The 21,802-nt window shown below is 52.2% G+C and overlaps 2 protein-coding genes across 2 annotated transcripts in view; both read right to left on the bottom strand.

Moving 5' to 3' along the window:
• LOC111533669 (pyruvate carboxylase, mitochondrial-like) overlaps window positions 1–21,802 on the bottom strand; it is a 1,148,173-nt gene that overhangs the window by 228,287 nt on the left and 898,084 nt on the right. The window lies entirely within an intron of this gene.
• Window positions 1,773–10,213, bottom strand: CATSPER1 (cation channel sperm associated 1). The gene is made up of 12 exons (XM_023186426.1): window positions 8,952–10,213; window positions 7,678–7,890; window positions 6,571–6,684; window positions 6,302–6,449; window positions 5,905–5,996; window positions 5,623–5,766; window positions 5,376–5,439; window positions 5,131–5,203; window positions 4,954–5,014; window positions 3,730–3,805; window positions 2,072–2,186; window positions 1,773–1,937 (listed from the first exon to the last, which is right to left on the bottom strand). Exons 1-12 carry the CDS (start codon window positions 10,117–10,119, stop codon window positions 1,911–1,913), a joined length of 2,295 nt encoding a protein of 764 aa, XP_023042194.1. The 5' UTR covers window positions 10,120–10,213; the 3' UTR covers window positions 1,773–1,910.

Below are 21,802 nucleotides of genomic sequence, written 5' to 3'. Positions count from 1 at the left end.
CTGGCAGATATCACATGCATACCCAGAGAAACACAGCCTAGCAACTCATGAGCACAGAAGCAACACACCCTAGAGAAACAACCTGGAGATGTACACACAAAACCCAAACACAACCAACCCAAGGACCCACGTGCCACACCCAGAGGTGTTCCTCAGATGCACCAGCACACACCCACACTTGGGATATGGGCCTTGGGGGTGCTAGGTGTCGGCATCATCAGGCCCAGGCAGGCAGCACCACAGTGGCTGCGGAGAGCATCCCACAGCCCTTCCTTTCTGACAAGGCCTCACACCCTGCTTGTGCCTGCCTAGTCCCCTGCCCAAGGCTAGGGCCTAATGAGCAGCAGCCCCAGCTCCCAGGCCCTGCCACCTGCCTTCGGAGCCCATATTGGGGTAGGGACGAGGAAACAGGAAGTAGATCCTGGGTCCCATCTGGGAGTGAGAAGCTGAGAGGTGGCATTTGACAGGAGCTGGGGACCCGGGAGACGACATCCAGCCCTGTTTCTGCTCAAGCTTGTCAGATGTGGCAGCTCAGACAGCCCAGGGTGTGTGGGGGGCCTGCTGCTTAGAAGGGCTCCCATGTGCCACCAAGCAGGGGCTCCCAGCATTGGGCAGGCACAGGGTGGGTGGCAGGAAATGCCTGCTGAATGAATGTGTGAGGTATGAGGTGGTGGAGAGAGGCAAGGCCCAGAGACACCTGCCCGGTGACCTCTCTGCCCCTGGCATCTGTTCCCAAATCCCACATGGCATTTCCTCCACACAGTCTATTCCTGGGTCCTGGGCCAGCCAGTGCCTTCAGCCAGACCAGGGAAGAGAGGTGCTTATTCTTTCCTGGGGCCCTGGAAGCTACAGCACTGACTGGTCTGGCCCAGAGATGGGAGGGTTGGCAAAAAAACGATTGCCCTTCAGCTCCCGCTCCTGAATCCCTCTGGCCTGAACTGCACCATGGATTCACCTCTACTAGAGGTGAGATGGCTATTGTAGATAATGGAAAACCCTCCACTCAAGGAGAGACCCCTGGGGCCAGGGCAAGGCTTGCACTTTACTCAGTGCTAGGTCTCCAGCACCCAGCATAAGCCAGTGTCCCACTGTCACCCCCAGCCATGGGGACAGGGGCTCTGGACATCCAGCCTAGGCTCAGGCTATCAGTCCGGGAGGTCATCTAAGTCCTAGGGCAGGCAGTGGGGCGCAGCCTTTAGCCTCATTCCCTGCTTCCCTCTCCCAGCAGCAGGGTCCTCCACACATCCCTGCCCGCCCCTTGCTCTGAGGCCAGAAGGACTTGAGAAGCCCAGACCCCACCTCCCCTCAGTGGGCTCTAGAGTCTGACCCCAGGAAGGGCAGGATATGACAATGACCTCTGACCTCTGGGTTCATGACATCCCCATCTGGTTGGTGCTCTTCTCCTGGAGCTGAGGGTCCTGGCAGGATTGAGTTCCCAGGCTCTGAGTCCTCATTCCTGGCAACCGTGGGGTGTTCAGGCCTATTCTTTTTCTCCTGACTCTTGGGCCAGATGGGCCTTCCTCCCCAAAGCAGGGTTACTACCTCCTCAGCTCTCCCGGCACCACCGACACCTGAGCTCAGCCCACGTTCTGCCTCACCCCTCCAGCTGCTGTTAAAGCCCTGCTGGGCTGAGCTAGCATGTGGGCCCTGGTAGGGCTGGAGGAATCAAGAGCAGCCCCTTTCATAGGGAGCACCAGCTCACACTCGTTCGTGTGTGTGCACCAATTCCCTTCCCTGTGCCTTGGCCTAGCCAGTGAGGACATGGAGCCTCCTGGGGTTTAAAAACTCTGTTGGGGCCCCCGCTCTGCAGGGCCCAGACAATCCTTCCAGCAGATTTGGGGATCCGTCCCAGTGCACCCAGGTGGGCAGACTGCCAGGGGTTGAAGTCTGTATCTGGTGTCTTCCTGGGGTCACTGCCTGAAGTCCTCTTCTCCAGCCTGCAGGGGTTAGGGGGGCACGGGTGGGTGAAGGAACCAGCCTCTGCCCTCCCCGATCCCCATGGGACTGTTACTTGGGGACACTTCTGGCTACAAGCCCCTCGCCAGCACCTTCCCACTCCTGCCTGGTTCACCTCAAATGTGGTGTCCACAATCTCATTGATGAGGGCTGCCTGGGAGCGGAACTTCTGCTGCTGCTGCTCCACGCTTGCCACCAGCTGCAGGTAATGGAACAGGAGCTGCTGCTGCCTGTGGGTGGTGGGTGGGGGTCGCAGAGATGGGCTGGGTTGACCTGCTGGCTGGGCCTACTGGACCCCAGAACCACCCAGAGGCTCTTCTTGCCTGCCTCCTCCCCGCAAAATTTATATGACTGCAGACCTCTATTTCCAGGAGGTCTCCTTTTCCAGATACGAGAAAGTACCCAAGTCTGCCTGTAGCACAGAGGCTTCTGGCTTTGTTTATCCTCCTAACCACCCATCCCTCCACCCACCCATTTATCTGCCCCATTCCTCCCCATACGCCCACTCGACCATCTGCCCATCCATCCACCCACCTCCTTATCCAGTCACTCACCATCTGGCCCTCTAGCCACTCACAACTCACCTCCCCCTCCATCCACCTGCTCTTCCGTGTAGCCACCCCCCACCCACTCATTCACACTTTCACCATGCAGTGTAGTCAGTCATCCCCCTGTCCATCCACCCACTCATGCGCCCACCACATTACCCATTGTCCCATTCACACCCTCCGGCCATCTTGTCAACCCATTCATCAAAGAACACTGGAAACAATGAACACAGCAAGGTGCTCTGAGGAGCTGGAGATGAACAAGAGACAGCTTGGCCTCAGAGGAGATGGAGATTAACGAGAGACAGCTTGCCCTCAGAGCCAGACAGCTGCTGACACCTTGAGATGTGAAGTTGGGTTCTCAGGGGCCCAGAGGAGGGAAACCTTGCCCGGTGCTGGGGGCCTGGAAAGACTTCTGGAGGCAGCGTCAATGAGCTGAGTTTGAAAGATAAGTGAGAGGCCAGGCGCGGTGGCTCACGCCTGTAATCCCATCACTTTGTGAGGTCGAGGCAGGCGGATCATTTGAGGTCAGGAGTTTGAGACCAGCCTGGCCAACATGGTGAAACACTGCCTCTACTGAAAAAAACCACGCACAAATAGCCGGGCGTCGTGGCGTGTACCTGTAATCCCAGCTACTCGGGAGGGTGAGGTGGGAGAATAGCTTGAACCCAGGAGGCAGAGGTTGCAGTGAGCCTAGATTACATCACTGCACTCCAGCCTGGGTGACAGAGTCCCCAGATGTCCTGGCCCAGCTGGCCACTCAAGTGGACAGGAATGGAGGTTGAGCATCTGGCTTCCAGGCCTTGATCTAAGCTGTTCCTCCAACTGCCTCATTATCCCTCCACTTGGCTGAAGTCTACTCATCCTCCATGGCCCAACACAGGTCTTTAGAGGTGAGGTCCTCATGGGCAGGGGCTGAGTCTGTGTCCTCTTTGGGTCCCTGGAGCCTTCACAGGGCCCAGACCTGACAAAGGTTGGGAATGGCTCTGGGGTGAAGGAATGGGTGGAATCTCTGCTGCTGGGATTAGCCAGGTGGCACACACACCTCTGGGTGTGCAGAAGCCACTCAGGGTCTCCACATTGCACCCACAGGCTCATCCACAAGCCTCAGCGCTCCATCCCCTTCTAGAGGGGCAGGCAATGTCCCTTTCCCTCCCAACCCTCCAGCCAGGCCCCCAGGCCTCACCCTTAGACCCCAGGCCTCACTCCCTTCCTGTCTCCTCACTTCTCAGTCATGGTCCCAAACTTTTTCTCAATGAGTCGCTTCAGCATGGTGCCTTCACTCGCCACCTCTTTGGGCTCTGGATGTAGAGAAAGAAGGGTGAGGTCAAGGCCTGGATTTGGAGAGGAGGCAGAGGAACGCCATGTGTCAGGAAGATAAGGGCTAACGGAGTTTCTGTCCGGGCTGCTCCAGGAGGTTGCTTCTCCGGGCGTGCCGCATGATACAGTTCCCTTTGTTTGCTCGTCCAACACCCACCCCACTTCTGGAAGAAGTACCCCAATTTTCCTGAGGAACAAATCACTTCTACCCCCTTTCAGTCCAAGTCCTCTGGCTGAGTTTAGCCCCACCCGCCAGCTTCAAGGACGGGTAACTTAGGCCTAGCCAATTAGAACATGTTTTTTTCTTTTCTTCTTCTTTTTTTTTTTTTTGAGACAGAGTCTTGCTCTGTCGCCTTGGCTCACTGCAACCTCTGCCTCCCGGGTTCAAGTGATTCTCCCACTTCAGCCTCCCGAGTAGCTGTGATTACAGGCGCCCACCACCACGCCCAGCTAATTTTTGTATTTTCAGTAGAGACAGGGTTTCACCATGTTGGCCAGGCTGATCTCAAACTACTGACCTCAGGTGATCCGCCTGCCTCGATCTCCCAAAGTGCTGGGATTACAGGCGTGAGTCATCATGCCCGGCCCCCAGTAGGTCTTTTAAGATTTGACAAGCACAGTCAGGTGTGGTGGCTCACACCTGTAATCTCAGCACTCTGGGAGGCTGAGGTGGGAGGATCATCTGAGGTCAGGAATTCAAGTTTGAGACCAGCCTGGCCAACATGGTGAAAACCCATCTCTACTAAAAAAAAAAAAAAAAAAAAAAAATTAGGTGAACGTGCTGGTGCATGCCTGCAGTCTCAGCTACTCAGGAGGCTGAGATGGAAGGACTGCTTGAGCCTGGGAAGCAGAGGTTGCAGTGAGCAGAGATTGTAGCACCACACTCCAGCCTGCACCACAGAGCAAGACTCCATCTCAAAAAAAATAAATAAATAAATAAAGATTTGACAAGCAGTTTAATTGGCGTTGGGAGGATTGTCCTGGAGTCCTCTGGACTAAAGTCCTCCTGAGTCTCAAATTCTCAAACTCTAAAACTGAGCCTGGACTTCTGTATCTGTGGAAGGAGGTTAGGGGGATGGAGAGACTGGCCTCCACTGGCAGGTGAGGCCAGGGCGGGCCGAGCTGGTACCTGTGGCTCTGAGCTCTGTCAGTGAGTCTTCCAGCAGCTTCTCTTGGATCCAGGCGGCCCTCTGGGAAGAAGAGGCCACAGATCTGCCAGAGTCCCAGGCCTGCTCAACCCTGGAGCCCCATGGCCTCGCTCCTCCAGCTTCCTGATCTGGTCTACCTGTCCCACCCCACTTGGTACCTCCTGCTTCATTTTCTTGGGGCCTTTGAACAGCGCCATCTCGAAGCTATCCAGCAGGACAGTAATCACCAGGCTGGAGAGGGGGACAGGAGTGTGCCCTCAGCGAGGAGGCCAGAGTTGGGGGGCACTTGTACTTCCTGTGGGTTCAGTGTGGCATGACAAGGGTGAGAGGGCTGGGGTAAGGGTCCCGGGGGGAGGAGGAAGCATGGGTGGTGCTGGGCAGCACAGCAGGGGCGAGTCCTCACTTGAGGAAGATGAAGTACTGGATGACGATGTAAATTATGAGGATGGGAATGATGTACCAGGCGCCTATTGGGAGCAGGCCAGAGGGCACAGTCAGGCTGTGCTTGCCATCCCCAACCACAACCTGCTCCCTCCCCACACTCTGACATGCAGGCATCAGAAGCCCCACTTTGCCGATGGGGTCACCAAGCCCTGGCCGGTCCACCCCGCCAATCCCTCGCCCTCCCTGCAGCCTGGGGCCTGTCCTACCCTGGGCACGGCTGTCTATGTAGATGAGGGACCAGTCATCCAGAGTGAGCAAGGCGAAGAGGGTGAAGATAGTGGTGAAGATGTTCTGGAAGCGCTTGGCGTCAGATTTGTGGAACAGTGCCCGGAGGACCGCGGAGAAGAGGACTGGCTATTCAGGGCCAAACTTGGCGCTCGGTCCTATCCCTGTCCCAGCGCCCCTCCTCCTGCCCCATCCCTGCTCCCCGCACCCCTTTCACCGCAACCCCTCAGGCCCCCACCCCAGCCCCTGCAGCACCAGGATACAGAGGAAGGTAAACATGAGGATGAGGATGGCTGCGATGGATGGCAAGGACTGGCCCAGGGTCCCTGTCACTTCCTGGATGCTGGTCAGGAATCTGTGGGCAGAAGTGGAGCGGGGGCTGAGTCATCAGTGGGGCAGGGGGGTGTTTGTGCCTAGCAGCCACAGCTGGCACTGAAGGCAGGAGGCTCCTGACTTGCTGATGACGGGTGAGTCCTGGCCCCTCTCTGGAAAAATGAAGGGGCTGATTCCAGTGCATGGCAGGAGGCAGAGCAGGCTGGGGTCAGCGGCCTCCTGCGTCCCCATCCCTTGAGCAGGTCACAGTGGATTTCTTGGGGGCCCTGGTCTGTGTCCCCTCTTCCTTTGGAGTCCCCAACCCAGGTGGGAGCCGTGGCCACCTACCTGAACCTCCGCAGGACCCGGATGGCCCTCAACGCTCGCAGGCTCTTGAAGACCTTGAGGATCCGGAAGAGGCTTTGGTGGTAGATGGCGAAGGAGTAGGTCTGCATCAGCAAGAAGTCCAGCACAGCCATGGCCATGATGAAGAAGTCTGAGGGCACAGGGTTCCTGAGCCTGGCGGGCACCCAACGGCAGCGCTCCCTTCCCCACCGTTCTCTCATCCTGAGCCTCCCCAGACTAAACACACACGGCCTGGCCCCGGCTCCACCCACCCAAATTGTTCCAGAAGTCATAGAAGTAGGAGAGACCCAGGGCGACGATCTTGAGCAGGGCTTCCACCACGTAGATGCAGAAGAATATGGAGTCCAAGGCCATGAAGTACCACTCTGCAGGGACACAGCAGTGCACTCAGAGCTGTCCCGAGCACCCAGTGTCCTCTCTTCTCCTCAGCATGAGCCTCATACAAGCCCAGGTTCCCAGGCTCTCCCTGGCTCTACCTAAACAGCTCTGCGACTTCACTACTGCTCGTTTTCTTGTCTTTAAAATGGGTTTAATTGTGTCCGGGAGCAATGGCGCACGCCTGTAATCCCAGCACTTCGGGTGGGTGAGGCAGGCAGATAACCTTAGGTCAGGAGTTTGAGACCAGCCTGGCCAACATGGTGAAACCCTGTTTCTACTAAAAATACAAAAATTAGCTGGGCGTGGTGGCGGGCACCTGTAGTCCCAGCTACATGGGAGACTGAGGCAGGAGAATCACTTGAACCCGGGAGGCAGAGGTTGTAGTGAACCAAGATCACGCCACTGTACTCCAACCTGAGCAAAAGAGCGAGACTCCGTCTAAAATAAAATAAAATAGGGATTATTGAAGTCCACTTGATAGAGTTGTGAGAATTAAATGCATGAACACAAGCGAAGTGCTTAGAATAGAGCCTGAGACAGCGAGCCGGGCAGCTCCTGTCCTTCACCCTGCTCCATGACATTGGAGGGCCCAGCCTTCCCCGGCCTTCCACCCTCGCCCCTCCAGCGCCTTCCACCCTCGCCCCTCCAGGGCCTTCTCGGGTTCCCGGCCCTTCCCGCGAAGCTTAGGCTCCAGGCGCCCGCCCGCCCTCAGTCGCACATTTGGAGCAGATGCGTCCCCTAGTGGCTGCAGCGCGAACAGCACCGCCTCCTGCCTAGCTGGTCCTTCTGTCTCGGGCTAGCTGACCTCAGCGGGGTCTTTAGGAGACGCTCTCTAAACGCTGGGCAATGCCATCTACTTCCCAGGGGTAAGGATCTAGTGAGCTGAGTCCTATGAACCGCCCGGCACTGGATCAGACCCACGGAGGTCCTGGAACAGCATCGGTGGCTTCTCCATTGTAACAGGGCTGCCTGGCTCTTACCGCCCCGGATCTCGACTTCAGCGAAAGTCTGGGCCACCAGCATGAAGGTGTTGAGGCAGACGACGAAGAAGATGAAGGTTTCAAAGGCCAGGGATTGGATCAGCTTCCGGATCATTTCCCGGAAGCCCTGAATGAGGAAGGTTAGCTTTTCCCACAGCCACTGCAAGAGATTAGTAGAGTGTCCCTTCTTGTGGATGCGCTGGAGCCGGCCGGCTGAAAGGAACAGGGCCAGAAAGTCAAGTGTGTGCAAGTGGGGGACACGAGGTCCCAGGCACCCCCAGCCTGGCTCAGCATCCATAGTCACTCCCACCTGCTTGCTGACCCTCTGCCTCTGGGGTTCAAGGAATTCTCGTGCCTCAGCCTCCCAAGTAGCTGGGACTACAGGTGCCTGCCCCATGCCCAGCTAATTTTTGTATTTTTGGTAGAAACAGGGTTTCACCATGTTGGCCAGGCTGGTCTCGAACTCCTGGCCTACACAGCTTCCACCACATAGATGCAGAAGAATATGGAGTCCAAGGTTATGAAGTACCACTCTGCAGGGACACAGGAGTGCGCTCAGGGCTGTCCCCAGCACCCAGTGTCCTCTCTCCTCAGCATGAGCCTCACATAAGCCCGGATTCCCAGGCTCTCCCCGGCTCTACCTAAGCAGCTGAGATTACAGGTGTGAGTCACCACGCCTGGCCTGTTGTCACGTTTATTGAACTACTTACTAGGAAGAAGGTTCGGTGGAGTGAGAGCTAAAGCCCATGGTCCCTCCTTGCCCTCCAATAAGGCCCTCATTCAGGCATTAGTTCCTAATCTCTGCCCTCAAGCAGCTCACGGTTGAGTGGGAGAAATCTGGACAGATAGGATGCACTGTGGTCAATGTTCTGAGGAGGGCAGGCCTCGAGCACAGGATGATCTGTGGTTGGCTAAGTGACTACCCCCAGTCTTGGGCCCCTCGAGGGCAGCGACTGTGTTGAATTTTTCCCTGTGCTGCCATGGTCCAAGCAGGTCACGCACCCACATTGAATGAGTGTCAATGTTTGACTGGTGGACATATGAATAAAGAAGGCAGTGACTGAATGAACAAACACCTCATGGCCTAAAGAAGTGCATAATTCAAAGAATAAAAGATGGGACCATGAACAGTCAGGAGAATGAATAGCCAATGGGGGACATATGCAGGAGGTTCAGGCCTTACGATCTGTGGAAGGTCAGTGCGGGGCCGAGATCAGGTCTGGAACCTGTGCCAGGCAGCAGGAGTTGGCACAGGGGACCCAGCAAAGACTCACTTTTGCGTCTCCGAAACTGCCCCTCTTCTTTGTCCAAGTCTTTTGAATCTTTGGTGGAGATATCCCAGGGATGAACTTTTTTGGACCTCCGGGTGGCACATGAGTGGACTGTGCTGACAGACCGAGTCATGCTGTGGGCCGAGCCCCGTGGGTGTGCCATGTGAGGGGGAAAGGCTCCTGTATGAGAAGCAGCAGGGCCGGAGGCATCATGAACCACGCTCCAGGACGTTTGTGGGATGGAGAGCTGGGAAGTGCTCTGGACGTAGTCCCTGTACTGGTAGTCGCCATCAAGGTGACTGGAATGATGCGCACCGTGGTGGTCTCGGTGCCGGTGGGTCCGGTGGTGGTGCTGTGTGTGGTGGGCATGCTCACTATGGTGGTACTCGCTGTGATAGTCAGATGTCCTATGCTGGTAGGACACCACAGAGGAATGAGGGGAAAGGATCTGTCCATGATGAGGAGGACTTCCATGCTGGTGGGCTTCGTGATGACGGGACCTGCCATGGTGTTGGCCTTGGTGGTGGGGGGACCAGCCATGGTGGGTGACTTGGTGATGCTGGGACTCGTTGTGTTGGAGCCCGCTAAGGTAGGAAGCCTCGCTGTGGTGGAAGGACTCACTGTAGGGATTGGCTCCATGGGGCAGGTAGGACCCACCATGGTGGGAAGCCTCGCCGGGGTGGTGGGGCATGCCAGAGGAATAGTAGGATAAACTCTCACCGAGATATTGGCGTCTGTCATGGTGAGACTCCTTATGGTAGTGGGAGTCATTCTGCTCGTGGAACCCATTGTACTGGGACCCGTCATGATGCCTTCTGCCAGCACGGTGGAGCTCATCAAGGTAGTCCTCACCGTAGGAATGGTGGGAGGGGACAGCGCCTTGAGAGGGAGCCAGGCCAAAGCCTGTGGGGCCGTGGGCTCTGCCATGATTCCACGCCTCGCTGTGGTGTTGAGGTTGGTGGACGTCGGAGGAGGAGGCTTGGTCGTGGAAGTCTTCGGACTCCGGAGGGTGGTGAGATTCACCACGTTGTTGAGGCACGCCGTGATGGTGGAGAGCTCCGCTGTGGCCTGGCCTGTGGTGTGGGGGTGATGAGTGGGAGGGAAAGAACGTATCTGTGTTATTGGTGTCTGCCTCATTCTGAGCCTTTTCAGGCACTGAATTTTGATCCATGACTGTGCTGGGAACTCTGGAGCGAACAGAACTCCAGACCTGGGCCCAACAGGCCCCGCCTGGATTTCCCTTCCTTCCTGAGCCGAGCTCAGTGCAGACTGTGGCACTGGGCTTCCAGAAAGGCCTGACTATTCTCGTGGAACTCCCCCCTCTATGATGTCACTAGTAGGCCAGGGCCTCATTCCCAAATGTCTCTTCCTGGACTACAGTTCAGAATCAAGAATTATTGTGTCAAACTCCTTCATTGTAAATGAGGAAACCGAGGTCAAGAAAAGGGAAGGACTGGACCTAGGGGACCCCACAGGTCACTGGCAAAGCTGGACCAAGAAGTCCATGGGGCGCCATGGCTTCATCAGCTGCTTTAGCCCTGTTGTTGGAAAGAAAATGGTCCAAGTGGTCCAGTCTCCAGTCCCATCTAGAGATCAGTTGGCTCTGGGGTGAAGACTGCCTGACTCCCTCATAAATAGTTGTGTGACCTTGGGCTTGTTGCTGAACTTTCCCATGCCTCAGTTTCTTCCTCTGTAAAATGGGAATAATAACACCTAGCCCACAGGACCAAAAAAGTTAAGATATGTAAACCTTATATTAACAGCATAATACAGGGTTTTTGTTGTTGTTGTTTGTTTATTTCTTACTTTGTTTTTGAGAAGGAGTCTCGCTCTGTCACCCAGGCTGGAGTGTGGCGGCACAATCTCAACTCACTGCAACCTCCGCCTCCCAGGTTCACACCATTTTCCTGCCTCAGCCTCCCAAGTAGCTGGGACTACAGATGCCCGCCACCTCGCCCGGCTAACTTTTTGTATTTTTAGTAGAGATGGGGTTTCACCGTGTTAGCCAGGATGGTCTTGATCTCCTGACGTCGTGATCCGCCCGCCTTGCCCTTCCAAAGTGCTGAAATTACAGGCATGAGCCACCGTGCCCGGCCCATGTTTTTTTTTGTTTTTTTTTTTTTTTTTTGAGACAGTCTCACTCTGTCACCCAGGCTGGAGTGTAGCGGCATGATCTCCACTCACAGCAATCTCTGCCTCCCGGGTTCAAGTGATCCTCCTGCCTTAGCCCCCTGAGTAGCTGGGATTACAGGCACCTACCACTATACCCCACCCTGGCTAATTTTTTTTTTGAGACACAGTCTCACTCTGTCACTAGGCTGGAGTGCAGGGGCGCAATCTCCGCTCACTGCAATCTCTGCCTCAGCTTTCCTAGTAGCTGGGACTACAGGTGCGCACCACACCCAGCTAATTTTTGTATTTTTAGTAGAGACAGGATTTCACCATATTGACGAGGCTGCTCTCGAACTCGTGACCTCAAATGATCCACCCACCTCGTGCTCCCTAAGTGCTGGGATTTCAGGTGTGAGCCACTATGCCTGGCCAATACATGTTCATTGGCATTATTGTTCTCTTCTTGATCCTGGAAACCCCCTATTAGGGTTATTACCAAAATAAAACTATCAGCCATCATTTATTGAGGACTGCTTCATACACATTTTCTTTTCTTTCTTTCTTTTTTTTTGAGACAGAGTCTTGCTCTGTCGCCTAGGGTGGAGTGCAGTGGCATGGTCTCAGCTCACAGCAGCCTCCACCTCCTGAATTCAAACAATTCTCCTGCCTCAGCCTCCCAAGTAGCTGAAATTACAGGCATGCACCACTACGCCCAGCTAATTTCTTTTGTATTTCTAGTAGAGATGGGGTTTCACTTTGTTGGTCAGGCTGTTCTCGAACTCCTGACCTCAAACAATCTGCCCACCTCGACATCCCGAAGTGCTGGGATTACAGGCCTGTGCCACCGTCCCCGGCCCATACACATTTAATTTAATCCTCACAACAGCCCCACATGGTGGATATTGTTTATCCCCATTTGACAGACAAAGGTGCTGTGGCTCAGAGAGTATAAATGAGTTGCTTGATGAATGAAAACTTAGCGTCAGTGCTATCTCACTCCAAGTCTGTGTCCATAACCTTCATGCTTTCCTGTCTTCCTCCTGGAATCCACTGCAGAGCTTGCCCTGTAGGCTGAATTCATTTGTGCACAGCGCAGCTCTTCTGGAAGCTTACGGGTCTTAGCTTCTTGAGTGCTTGGTCAGAGCCATGTCCATAGTGGCTACTGGGTTCCCAGTGATGAAAGAGACATGGCTCCTGTTTTAAGGAGCTCACTATCTGTTGCCAGCAGCAGACAAAGAAACAATTTGTGTGGGCCGGGCGTGGTGGCTCACACCTGTAATCCCAGCACTTTGGGAGGCCGAGGCGGATGGATCAGCTGAGCTCAGGAGTTTGAGACCAGCCTGGGCAACATGGTGAAACTCTGTCTCTACTAAAGTACAAAAAAAATAAGCTGGATGTGGTGGCGCGCGCCTGTAGTCCCAGCTACTTGGGAGGCTGAGGCACAAGAATTGCTTGAGCCCAGGAGGCAGAGGTTGCAGTGAGCCGAGATTGCACCATTGCATTCCAGCCTGGGTGACAGAGTGAGATCTTGTCTCACAAAAAAAAAATTTAAGAAAAGGAAAAAGAAAGAAAAGCAGGACTGTGTTCATTCAGCTGAGTCTTTCTCATTTTTTAACATGACATCAGGAAGTCTGCTGATAGTATGTGAGCACGCATGGCCTGGGGAGGAGGTTGAGGCTGATGATATCGTCCTTGCTCTACTGAATTCCCTCCCCAACCTCCTTTTATGCACCAGCAACTGACTTATGGGAACAGACAAAACTCAACTGGTGTAACAGAAAATCAGAGGAAAATTTCCTTCTAAAGAAAGAATTTGTAAGTGCTGTGACTCAGCTGCTTCCCTGCTACTTTGCTGTTGATGTAAACATGATAAAACATGAATTAGGCAGGTTAGTATTATAGTAAAAAAAATTTTTTTTCTTTTTGAGACAGTCTTACTCTGTTGGCCAGGCTGGAGTGCAGTGGCATAATCTTGGCTCACTGCAACCTGTGCCTCCCAGGCTCAAGCGATTCTTCTGCCTCAGCCTCCCAAGTAGCTGGGATTACAGGCGCCTAGCACTGCACCTGGCAAATTTTTGTATTTTTAGTAGAGATGGGGTTTCACCATGTTGGCCAGGCTGGTCTCAAACGCCTGACCTTAGGTGATCCTCCTGCCTCGACCTCCCAAAGTGCTGAGATTACAGATATGAGCCACCGTGCCCAGCCCAAATAGATATTTTTTAAAAATGGCACATTTACTTGTCGAGTGGCTGTGATTTGCAGTTAGACGCGTAGCAATGGCTCCAGCAAAATGGAAAAGAACCTAACTGCAATTAGGTTGTAATTCTTTATCACTAACCAACCTTACCAGATTTGTCCATGGACCTAGGCCTAGAATTCTCCCCTTTCATTTCACAGGCCATGTTTTTAAAAACCCCACGTTAACTCGTTAGACTCATTTGTAAAACACAGAGGCTAATAAGGTATAAAATAGAAGGGCAGGACAGATGACTAAACAAGAAACTTGCAAAAAATGTGAAATCCTCACAATAAAATGTACTATAATGGGCCAGGAACAGTGGCTCCCACCTGTAATCCCAGAACTTTGGGAGACCAAGGAGGGAGGATCACTTGAGGCTAGGAGTTCAAAACCAGCCTGGAAAACAGAGAAAGACCCTCTCTATAAAAAATTTAAAAATTAGCCGAGCACGGTGGTATGCTATGGTTCCATCTACTCCAGAGGCTGAGGCAGGAGGATCACTTGAGTCCAAGAGGCTGAGGCTATAGTGAGCCGTGATAACTCCACTGCCTTGGTGACAGAGCAAGACCTTGTCTATTTAAAAAAAAGAAAGAAAAAGAAAATAGGCCAAGCATGGTGGCTCACACTTGTAATCTCAGCACTTTGGGAGGCCAAGAAGGATGGATCACCTGACGTCAGGAGTTTGAGACCAGCCTAGCCAACATGCTGAAACCCCGTCTCTAATAAAAATACAAAAATTTGCCAGGTGTAGTGGCAGGCGCCTGTAATCCCACCTACTTGGAAGGCTGAGGCAGGAGAATTGCTTGAACCCAGGAAGCGGAGGTTGCAGTGAGCCGAGATCACTCTACTGCACTCCAGCCTGGGCAACAACAGCGAAACTCCGTCTCAAAAAAGAAAAAGAAAAAGAAAGAAAGAAAGAAAAGACTCTACCCTGAGAGAGAACAACAACCTCACATATTGACGACATGATCTCTGATACTGAACAGGATTTTATTTTTGTTTTCTTGATAATAAACTGAAAAACGACTTGATCTTTTTTTTTTTTTTGAGACAGAGTCTCACTCTGTCGCCCAGGCTGGAGTGCAGTGGTGCGATCTCGGCCCACTGCAAGCTCCACCTCCCGGGTTAACGCCATTCTCTTGCCTCAGCCTCCTGAGTAGGTGGGACTACAGGCACCCACCACTGTGCCCAGCTAATTTTATTTTTGTATTTTTAGTAGAGATGGGGTTTCACCGTGTTAGCCAGGATGGTCTTGATCTCCTGACCTTGTGATCCACCCGCCTTGGCCTCCCAAAGTGCTGGGATTACAGGCGTGAGCCACTGCGTCGGGCTACAACTTAATCTTTATCCTGGCTGATGAGTCAACTGATCTCACCAATAAAATGGTGAATGCTTACCACGCTATAGCACTAGTAAGATCTGTAAATGGTCAGCATGATCATCAAGAAAATTTTTCAGCTTTCCCAAACAAACAAAAAGCCAAGATAGATTTAATGTCATTTCATATGAGGAATCATCAAAAAGTCTGTCTTGGAAGAACTACCTTGGCATTTATGCTGATGGTTCAAATCAGTGGTTGGCTCCATAAGAATTTTTACTGTCCTTGGAAAAAAACAAAACCAACAAACAAAAACTTGATGTTGTCACAACACACTGCTTTCTTCACAGAGAGGCACTGGTGTCAGAAACTCTTGGAGATGGAAAGTAATGATGCAGCAAAATGTTTGCCTTTATTCAACAAAGACTAGCTAACCTGAAAATGTTTTAAAAACTGGCCAGGCAGGCTGGGTGCAGTGGCTCACGCCTGTAGTCCTAGCACTTTGGGAGGCCGAGGCAGGCGGATCATGAGGTCAGGAGATTAAGACCATCCTGGCTAACACGGTGAAACCCATCTCTACTAAAAGTGCAAAAAATTATCTGGGCGTGGTGGCGGGCGCCTGTAGTCCCAGCTACTCGGGAGGCTGAGGCAGGAGAATGGCATGAACCCGGGAGGCAGAGCTTGCAGTGAGCTGAGATCGCACCACTGCACTCCGGCCTAGGCGGCAGAGCAAGACTCTGTCTCAAAATAAAATAAAATAATAAATAAATAAATAAATCTGGCCAGATAGGCTGGGTGTGGTGGCTCACGACTGTAATCCCAGCACTTTGGGAGGCCGAGGCAGGCGGATCACCTGAGGTCAGGAGTTTGAGACCAGCCTGGCCAACATGGTGAAACCCCATCTCTACTAAAAATACAAAAATTAGCTGGGTGTGGTGGCGCACGCCTCTAATCCCAGCTACTTGGGAGGCCAAGGTGGGAGAATCACTTGAACCTGGGAGGTGGAGGTTGCGGTGAGCTGAGATTTAGTCACTGCACTCCAGCCTGGGCAACAGTGCTGGGATTACAGGCGTGAGCCACCAGGCCTAGCAATATATTTCTTTTTAATTTTAAAAACTAAAAGAAATGTCAGCATGGTGGCTCACACCTGTAATCCTAGAACTTTGGGAGGCCAAGGCAGGTGAATCACTTGAGGCCAGGAATTCGAGACCAGCTCGGCCAACACACCAAAACCCTAGCTCTCTACTAAAAATACAAAAATAAAAACAAAATATAGCTGGGCATGGTGGTGGGAGTCGGTAGTCCCAGCTACTCAGGAGGCTGAGACCTGAGAATTGCTTGATCCCAGAAGGCGGAGGTTATAGTAAGCCAAGATTGTGCCACTGCACTCCAGCCTCGGTGACAGAGCAAGACTCTGTCTCGGAAAAAAAAAAAAGAAACTTAAAAAAAATGAAAACGAATTAAAAGCACTGTATAAAAACTTAGACAAAGGCATTCCTTTTTTTTTTTTTTTTTTTGAGATGGAGTTTCACTTTTGTTGCCCAGGCTGGAATGCAATGATGTGATTTCGGCTCACTGCAACCTCTGCCTCCCGGGTTCAAGTGATTCTCCTGCCTCAGCCTCCCAAGTAGCTGGGATTACACGCATGAGCCACCGCACCTGGCCTGAGCACAGCCATTTTCTTTTCTTTTCTTTTTCTTTTTTCTTTCTTTCTTTCTTTTTTTTTTTTTTTTTGAGACGGAGTTTCGCACTGTCGCCCTAGCTGGAATGCAGTGACACCATCTCGGCTCGCTGCAAGCTCCACCTCCCTGGTTCAGGTTCAAGGGATTCTCCTGCCTCAGCCTCCCGAGTAGCTGGGACTACAGGCACCCACCACCACGCCCAGCTAATTTTTTGTATTTTTTTTAGTAGAGACGGGATTTCACCATGTTAGCCAAGATGGTCTCCATCTCCTGACCTCAAGTGATCCGTCCGCCTCAGCCTCCCAAAGTGCTGGAATTACAGGCATGAGCCACCACGCCTGGCCAATTGAGCACAGCCATTTTCTAGCATGCACAGACGTCTGGTGGTGGAGCACTCTGTGTATGGGACCATTGAGAAAGCATGGGTCTGGCCGGGTAAAGAGGCTGACACAATCTATGGCGAGTCATCCTATCTCATCACCGAGGGCTCCTCCACCGATTGCTCTCTGATGGGCATTTCATATGGGAATCTTCCCACCCTGTGACTATTTTGAGAAGCTGTTCACGGTCCTGTCTCCTAGGCCACTGGATTGCCAGTTGTGCTCTTTTCAAGTCTCTGCAGCTGGCTAGCCTATCAGATGCTGCTCACGAGTCTGTGTAAATCTGTACCTTAGGCCACCTTTCCTCCACAGAAAGCATCCACAGATGTATTGCCCCAAAGTTCCACCCACTGGGAGAATTTTCCTTCACCACTGTCTGTAACCTCAAACTCCTGGGCTCAAGCAATCCTCCCTCCCCCTTTAGTCTCCCAAGTAGCTGGTACTACAGGTATGCACCATTACACCTGGCTAATTTTTAAAACTTGTTTTTGTAAAGACTGGGTCTCACTGTGTTGACCAGGCTGGTGTGAAACTCCTGGGCTCAAGTGATCCTCCCATCTCAGCCTCCCAGAATGCTGGGATTACAGGCATAAGTGACCATGCCTGGCGCGCTTTTCTCTCTTTCTTTTCTTTTCTTTCTCTCTCTCTCCTTCTTTCCTTCCCTCCTTCCTTCCTTCCTTCCTTCCTTCCTTCCTTCCTTCCTTCCTTCCTTCCTTCCTTCCTTCCTTCGTCTTTTTGATGGAGTTTTGCTCTTGTTACCCAGGCTGGAGTGCAATGGCATAATCTTGGCTCGCTGCAACCTCCACCTCCCGGGTTCAAGCAATTCTCCTGCCTTAGTCTCCCAAGTAGCTGGGATTACAGGTGCCTGCCACCAAGCCTGGCTAATTTTTGTGTTTGTAGTAGAGACGGGGTTTTGCCATGTTGGCCAGACTGGTCTCGAACTCCTGACCTCAGGTAATCCACCTACCTTGTGCTCCCAAAGTGCTGAGATTACAGGCATGAGCCCCCAAGCCCAGCCTCTTTTCTTTTTTTAAAAAAACTGAGTTTCACTGCGTTGCCCAGGCTGGAGTGCAGTGGCACAATCTTGGCTCGCTGCAACCTCTGCCTCCCAGATTCAAGCAACTCTCCTGCCTCAGCCTCCCAAGTAGCTGGGATTACAGGCACCTGCCCCGACGTCCAGCAAATCTTTGTATTTTTAGTAGAGACGAGATTTCACCATGTTGGCCAGGCTGGTCTCGAACTCCTGACCTCAAGTTATCTGCCTGCCTTGGCTTCCCAAAGTGCTGGGATCACAGGCATGAGTCACCATGGCTGGCCCCTCCAGTGTTTTCTTAAATCCAGGCTACAGGTCAGCAAACTCCTTCCATGAAGTGGTAAATGTCTTAGGCTTTGGGAACTATGTGATCTTATTGCAGTTACTCAACTCTACCAGTGTAGTGCATAAACAGCCTTAGACAAAAAGTAAATACATGAGTGTGACTGTGTTCCAATAAAACTTTATTTACAAAAACAGGTGGTAGGCCAGATTTGCTTATAGTTTGCTCATCCCTGGTCTAGAAAGTCAACAAATCAGTAAAACTTCTGATGTATAATGTTTGTTGATTTGTAGTGTAAATACTCTCATGATGGCTGATTTCAGGTTACCAGTGTAACACCACCAAGTGCTGTCCTGGAAGAGATAGGCCGTAAATAACACACCACTGGCTGGGTGCGGTGGCTTATGCCTGTAATCCCAGTGTTTTAGGAGGCCAATGTCAGCAGATCGTTTGAGCTCAGGAGTTTGAGACTAGCCTGACTAACACAGTAAGATCCTGTCTATTAAAAAATAATTAGCCCAACACGGTGAAACCAGGGGTGCCAGCTTGAGGTGAGAGGTTCACCTGAGCCCAGGGAGGTCAGGGCTGCAGCGAGCAGAGATTGCACCACTCTACTCATCTGGGCAACAGAAGTGAAACCCTGTGTCAAAAAAAAAAAAAAGAAAGTAAATTGTAGTAAACTAATTAGTAGTGATGAGTTTTGAGTATTTATTGTCTTTATTATTTGTTTGTTTATTTATTTGAGATGGAGTCTCACTCTGTCGCCCAGGCTGTAGTGCAGTGGTGTGATCTTGGCTCATTGCAACCTCCGCCTCCCAGGTTCAAGTGATTCTCCTGCCTCGGCCTCCTGAGTAGCTGGTATCACAGGCACACGCCACCATACCTGGCTGATTTTTGTATTTTTAGTAGAGACGGGGCTTCATCATGTTGGCCAGACTGGTCTCAAACTCCTGACTTGAAGTGATCCATCTGCCTCGGCCTCCCAAAGTTCTGGGACAGGTGTGAGCCACCATGCCCAGCTTGAGTCTTCCCATTTGTAATGGAGCATGAGAACTTGACTCCTTCACCCTCTGTTGCCTGGGTGTTGTAGCAATCCCATGAGATCAGGATGAATGTGGAGGATGGGAGTGGTGGAGGGTGATCCTGTCCTGTCCTTTGCCCACTGGAGGGCACCACGGGAACTCTTGCTGGGGAGAAGAGGATTGGCTGGCAGGGATCCTCAGATTTCTGTAGCCCTGCTGGGCCAGAGGAGCTAATATAGAGTCTACGAGGTGGAGAAAGGGGCTCCCCTTCCTGTCCTCCATGCCCTCCTCTAGCTGGGACTGACTGTCTAGCCCCTTTCTTCAGGCATCTCTGCCCCACAGCCCCTCTCCACGCCTCTGGCCCATTCTGGGAAGCTGCCTGGTTGTGTTGGCAGAGCACCAGCTTCTCTCTCTGTGCCCCGCCTCACCTTGGGCTCCCAAAGCACTTGGGCTCTCTGCCCCTCCCTCCCACTCAAACCTGCTCCCAGGAGGCTTTTATAATGAGGCTCTTTAATAAAGAGACTGCAGGGATGGCTGAGAGGGTGTTTCAGGGGGTCGGGTAACGTATTGTGGTGGAAGGGCCTGGCTTTGGAGCCTGAGCACTCTGGTTTCTATCCTAGCTCAGCTTCTCCCGGCTGTATGAGCCTGGGCACTTCAACTTTTTGTATCTCAGTTTCCTCTTCTACAAGAGGGAGTATAGATGGGTGTTCAGTGGTACCCTCCTGTAATCCCAGTTACTCAGGAGGCTGAGGGAGGACTGCTTGAGCCTGGGAGTTTGAGGCTGCAGTGAGCCAGGATCGCACCACTGCCCCCTCCGAGTAGCTGAGACTTGTCACTTGGGTGACAAGTGAGACCCTGTCTCTAAAATAAATAAAACAGGGAGAGAAGAGTAACAGCTACCTCTTAGGGTGTTGTAAAAATCAAGTAAATTGGCTGGGCCTGCTGGCTCATGCCAGTAATCCCAGCACTTTGAGGGGCCAAGGCAGGTGGATTGTTTGAGGCCAGGAGTTTGAGACCAGCCTGGCCAGTATGGTGAAACCCTGTGTCTACTAAAAATGCAAAAATTAGCCGGGTGTGGTGGTGGGTGCCTGTAATCCCAGCTATTTGGGATGCTCAGGCAGGAGAATCACTTGAACCTGAGCAGCAGAAGTTGCAGTGAGCCGAGATCTTACCACTGCACTCCAGCCTGGGCAACAGAGCTTGACTCCATCTCAAAAACAAAACAAAACAAAAATCAAATAAGTTAAAATACATAAAGTGTAGAGAAGAGCACCTAGCACAGGGGTCCCCAACCCCTGGGCCATAGACATTACCACCTGAGCTCTGCCTCCTGTCAGATCACCATTAGATTCTCTGAGGTGTGTGAATCCCCTATTGAGAACTGCATGTGCGAGGGATTTAGGTTGTGCACTCCTTATGAAAATCTAATGCCTGATGATCTGAGGTGAAACAGCTTCATCCTAAAACCATCCCCCTTTACCCCTCACACCATGGACAAATTGTCTTCCACAAAGCCACTCCCTGGTGCCAAAAAGGTTGGGGACCACTGACCTAGCATATAGTAAGTGATATGGTTTGGCTGTGTGTCCCCGCTGCCCTGCCAAGATCTCATATTCAAATGTCATCTCCAGTGTTGGAGGTGGGGCCTAGTGGGAGATGTTTGGATCATGGGGTGGATCCCTCATGAATGGCTTGACGCCATCCCCTTGGTGATCAGCGAGTTCTTGCTCTGAGTTCACAGTGATCTGGTTGTTTGAAAGTGTGTGGCACCTCCCCTCAGAGGGCACTGACCTTGTTCCTGCTCTTGCCATGTGATAAGCTTGCTTCCACTTCACTTTTCATCACAATTGTAAGCTTCCTGAGGCCTCCCCAGAAGCTGAGCAGATGCCAGCACCATGCCTGTACAGCCAGCAGAACTGGGAGCCAATCAAACTTCTTTTCTTTTTTTTTTGCTTTGTAGCCCAGGTTGGAGTGCAATGGTTGATCTCGGCTCACTGCAAGCTCTGCCTCTTGGGTTCATGCCATTCTCCTGCCTCAGCCTCCCAAGTAGCTGGGACTACTGGTGCCTGCCACCATACCCGGCTAATTTTTTTGTGCTTTTAGTAGAGACAGGATTTCACCCTATTAGCCAGGATGGTCTCTATCTCCTGACCTCATGATCCACCCGCCTCGGACTCCCAAAGTGCTGGTATTACATGCATGAGCCACCGTGCCCAGCCCCAGTCAAACCTCTTTCTTTAATTACCCAGACTCAGGTATTTCTTCATAGCAATGCAAAAACAGCCTAATACAGTAAGTGCTCAGTAGAAGCTAGTATCATTGTTCTTATTAACGTGCCTTCTCTCAGTGGCATTTGCAGCTTTTTTTTTTTTGGATGGAGTCTCACTCTGTCGCCCAGGCTGGAGTGCAGTGGTGTGATCTTGGCTCTCTGCAACCTCTGCTTCCTGGGTTCAAGGCATTCTCCTGCCTTAGCCTCCTGAGTAGCTGGGATTACAGGCATGCCTAACCAACCCAGCTAATTTTGTATTTTAGTAGAGATGGGGTTTCACCATGTTGGCCAGGCTGGTCTCAAACTCTTGACTTCAAGTGATCCACCCCCACTTGGCCTCCCAAAGTGCTAGGATTACAGGCGTGAGCCACCACACCTGGCCATGCAGCTTGTTACTAAAGGCCTTTCTCCTGCTTACCTCAGTGGCTCCCCATCACCTACAAGAGAGCTGTCCTTGCATGCCACGGCACTCTCTTGTGCCAGGAACAAGCTGTAGATGGACAGAGACAGTGATCT

This window comes from Piliocolobus tephrosceles, chromosome 13 (assembly GCF_002776525.5).
Source record: "Piliocolobus tephrosceles isolate RC106 chromosome 13, ASM277652v3, whole genome shotgun sequence".
Classification (NCBI taxonomy): Eukaryota; Metazoa; Chordata; class Mammalia; order Primates; family Cercopithecidae; genus Piliocolobus; species Piliocolobus tephrosceles.
This window is presented reverse-complemented; position numbering and strand designations above follow the sequence as displayed.

Coding starts and splice junctions, on each gene's coding strand:
- CATSPER1 (XM_023186426.1), bottom strand. CDS start 10,119: ATGGATCAAAATTCAGTGCCTGAAAAGGCTCAGAATGAGGCAGACACC. Junction 7,891..8,951: donor GCAGTTTCGGAGACGCAAAA/GTGAGTCTTTGC, acceptor TGTTCCTTTCAG/CCGGCCGGCTCCAGCGCATC. Junction 5,015..5,130: donor CCAAGAAAATGAAGCAGGAG/GTACCAAGTGGG, acceptor TCTTCTTCCCAG/AGGGCCGCCTGGATCCAAGA.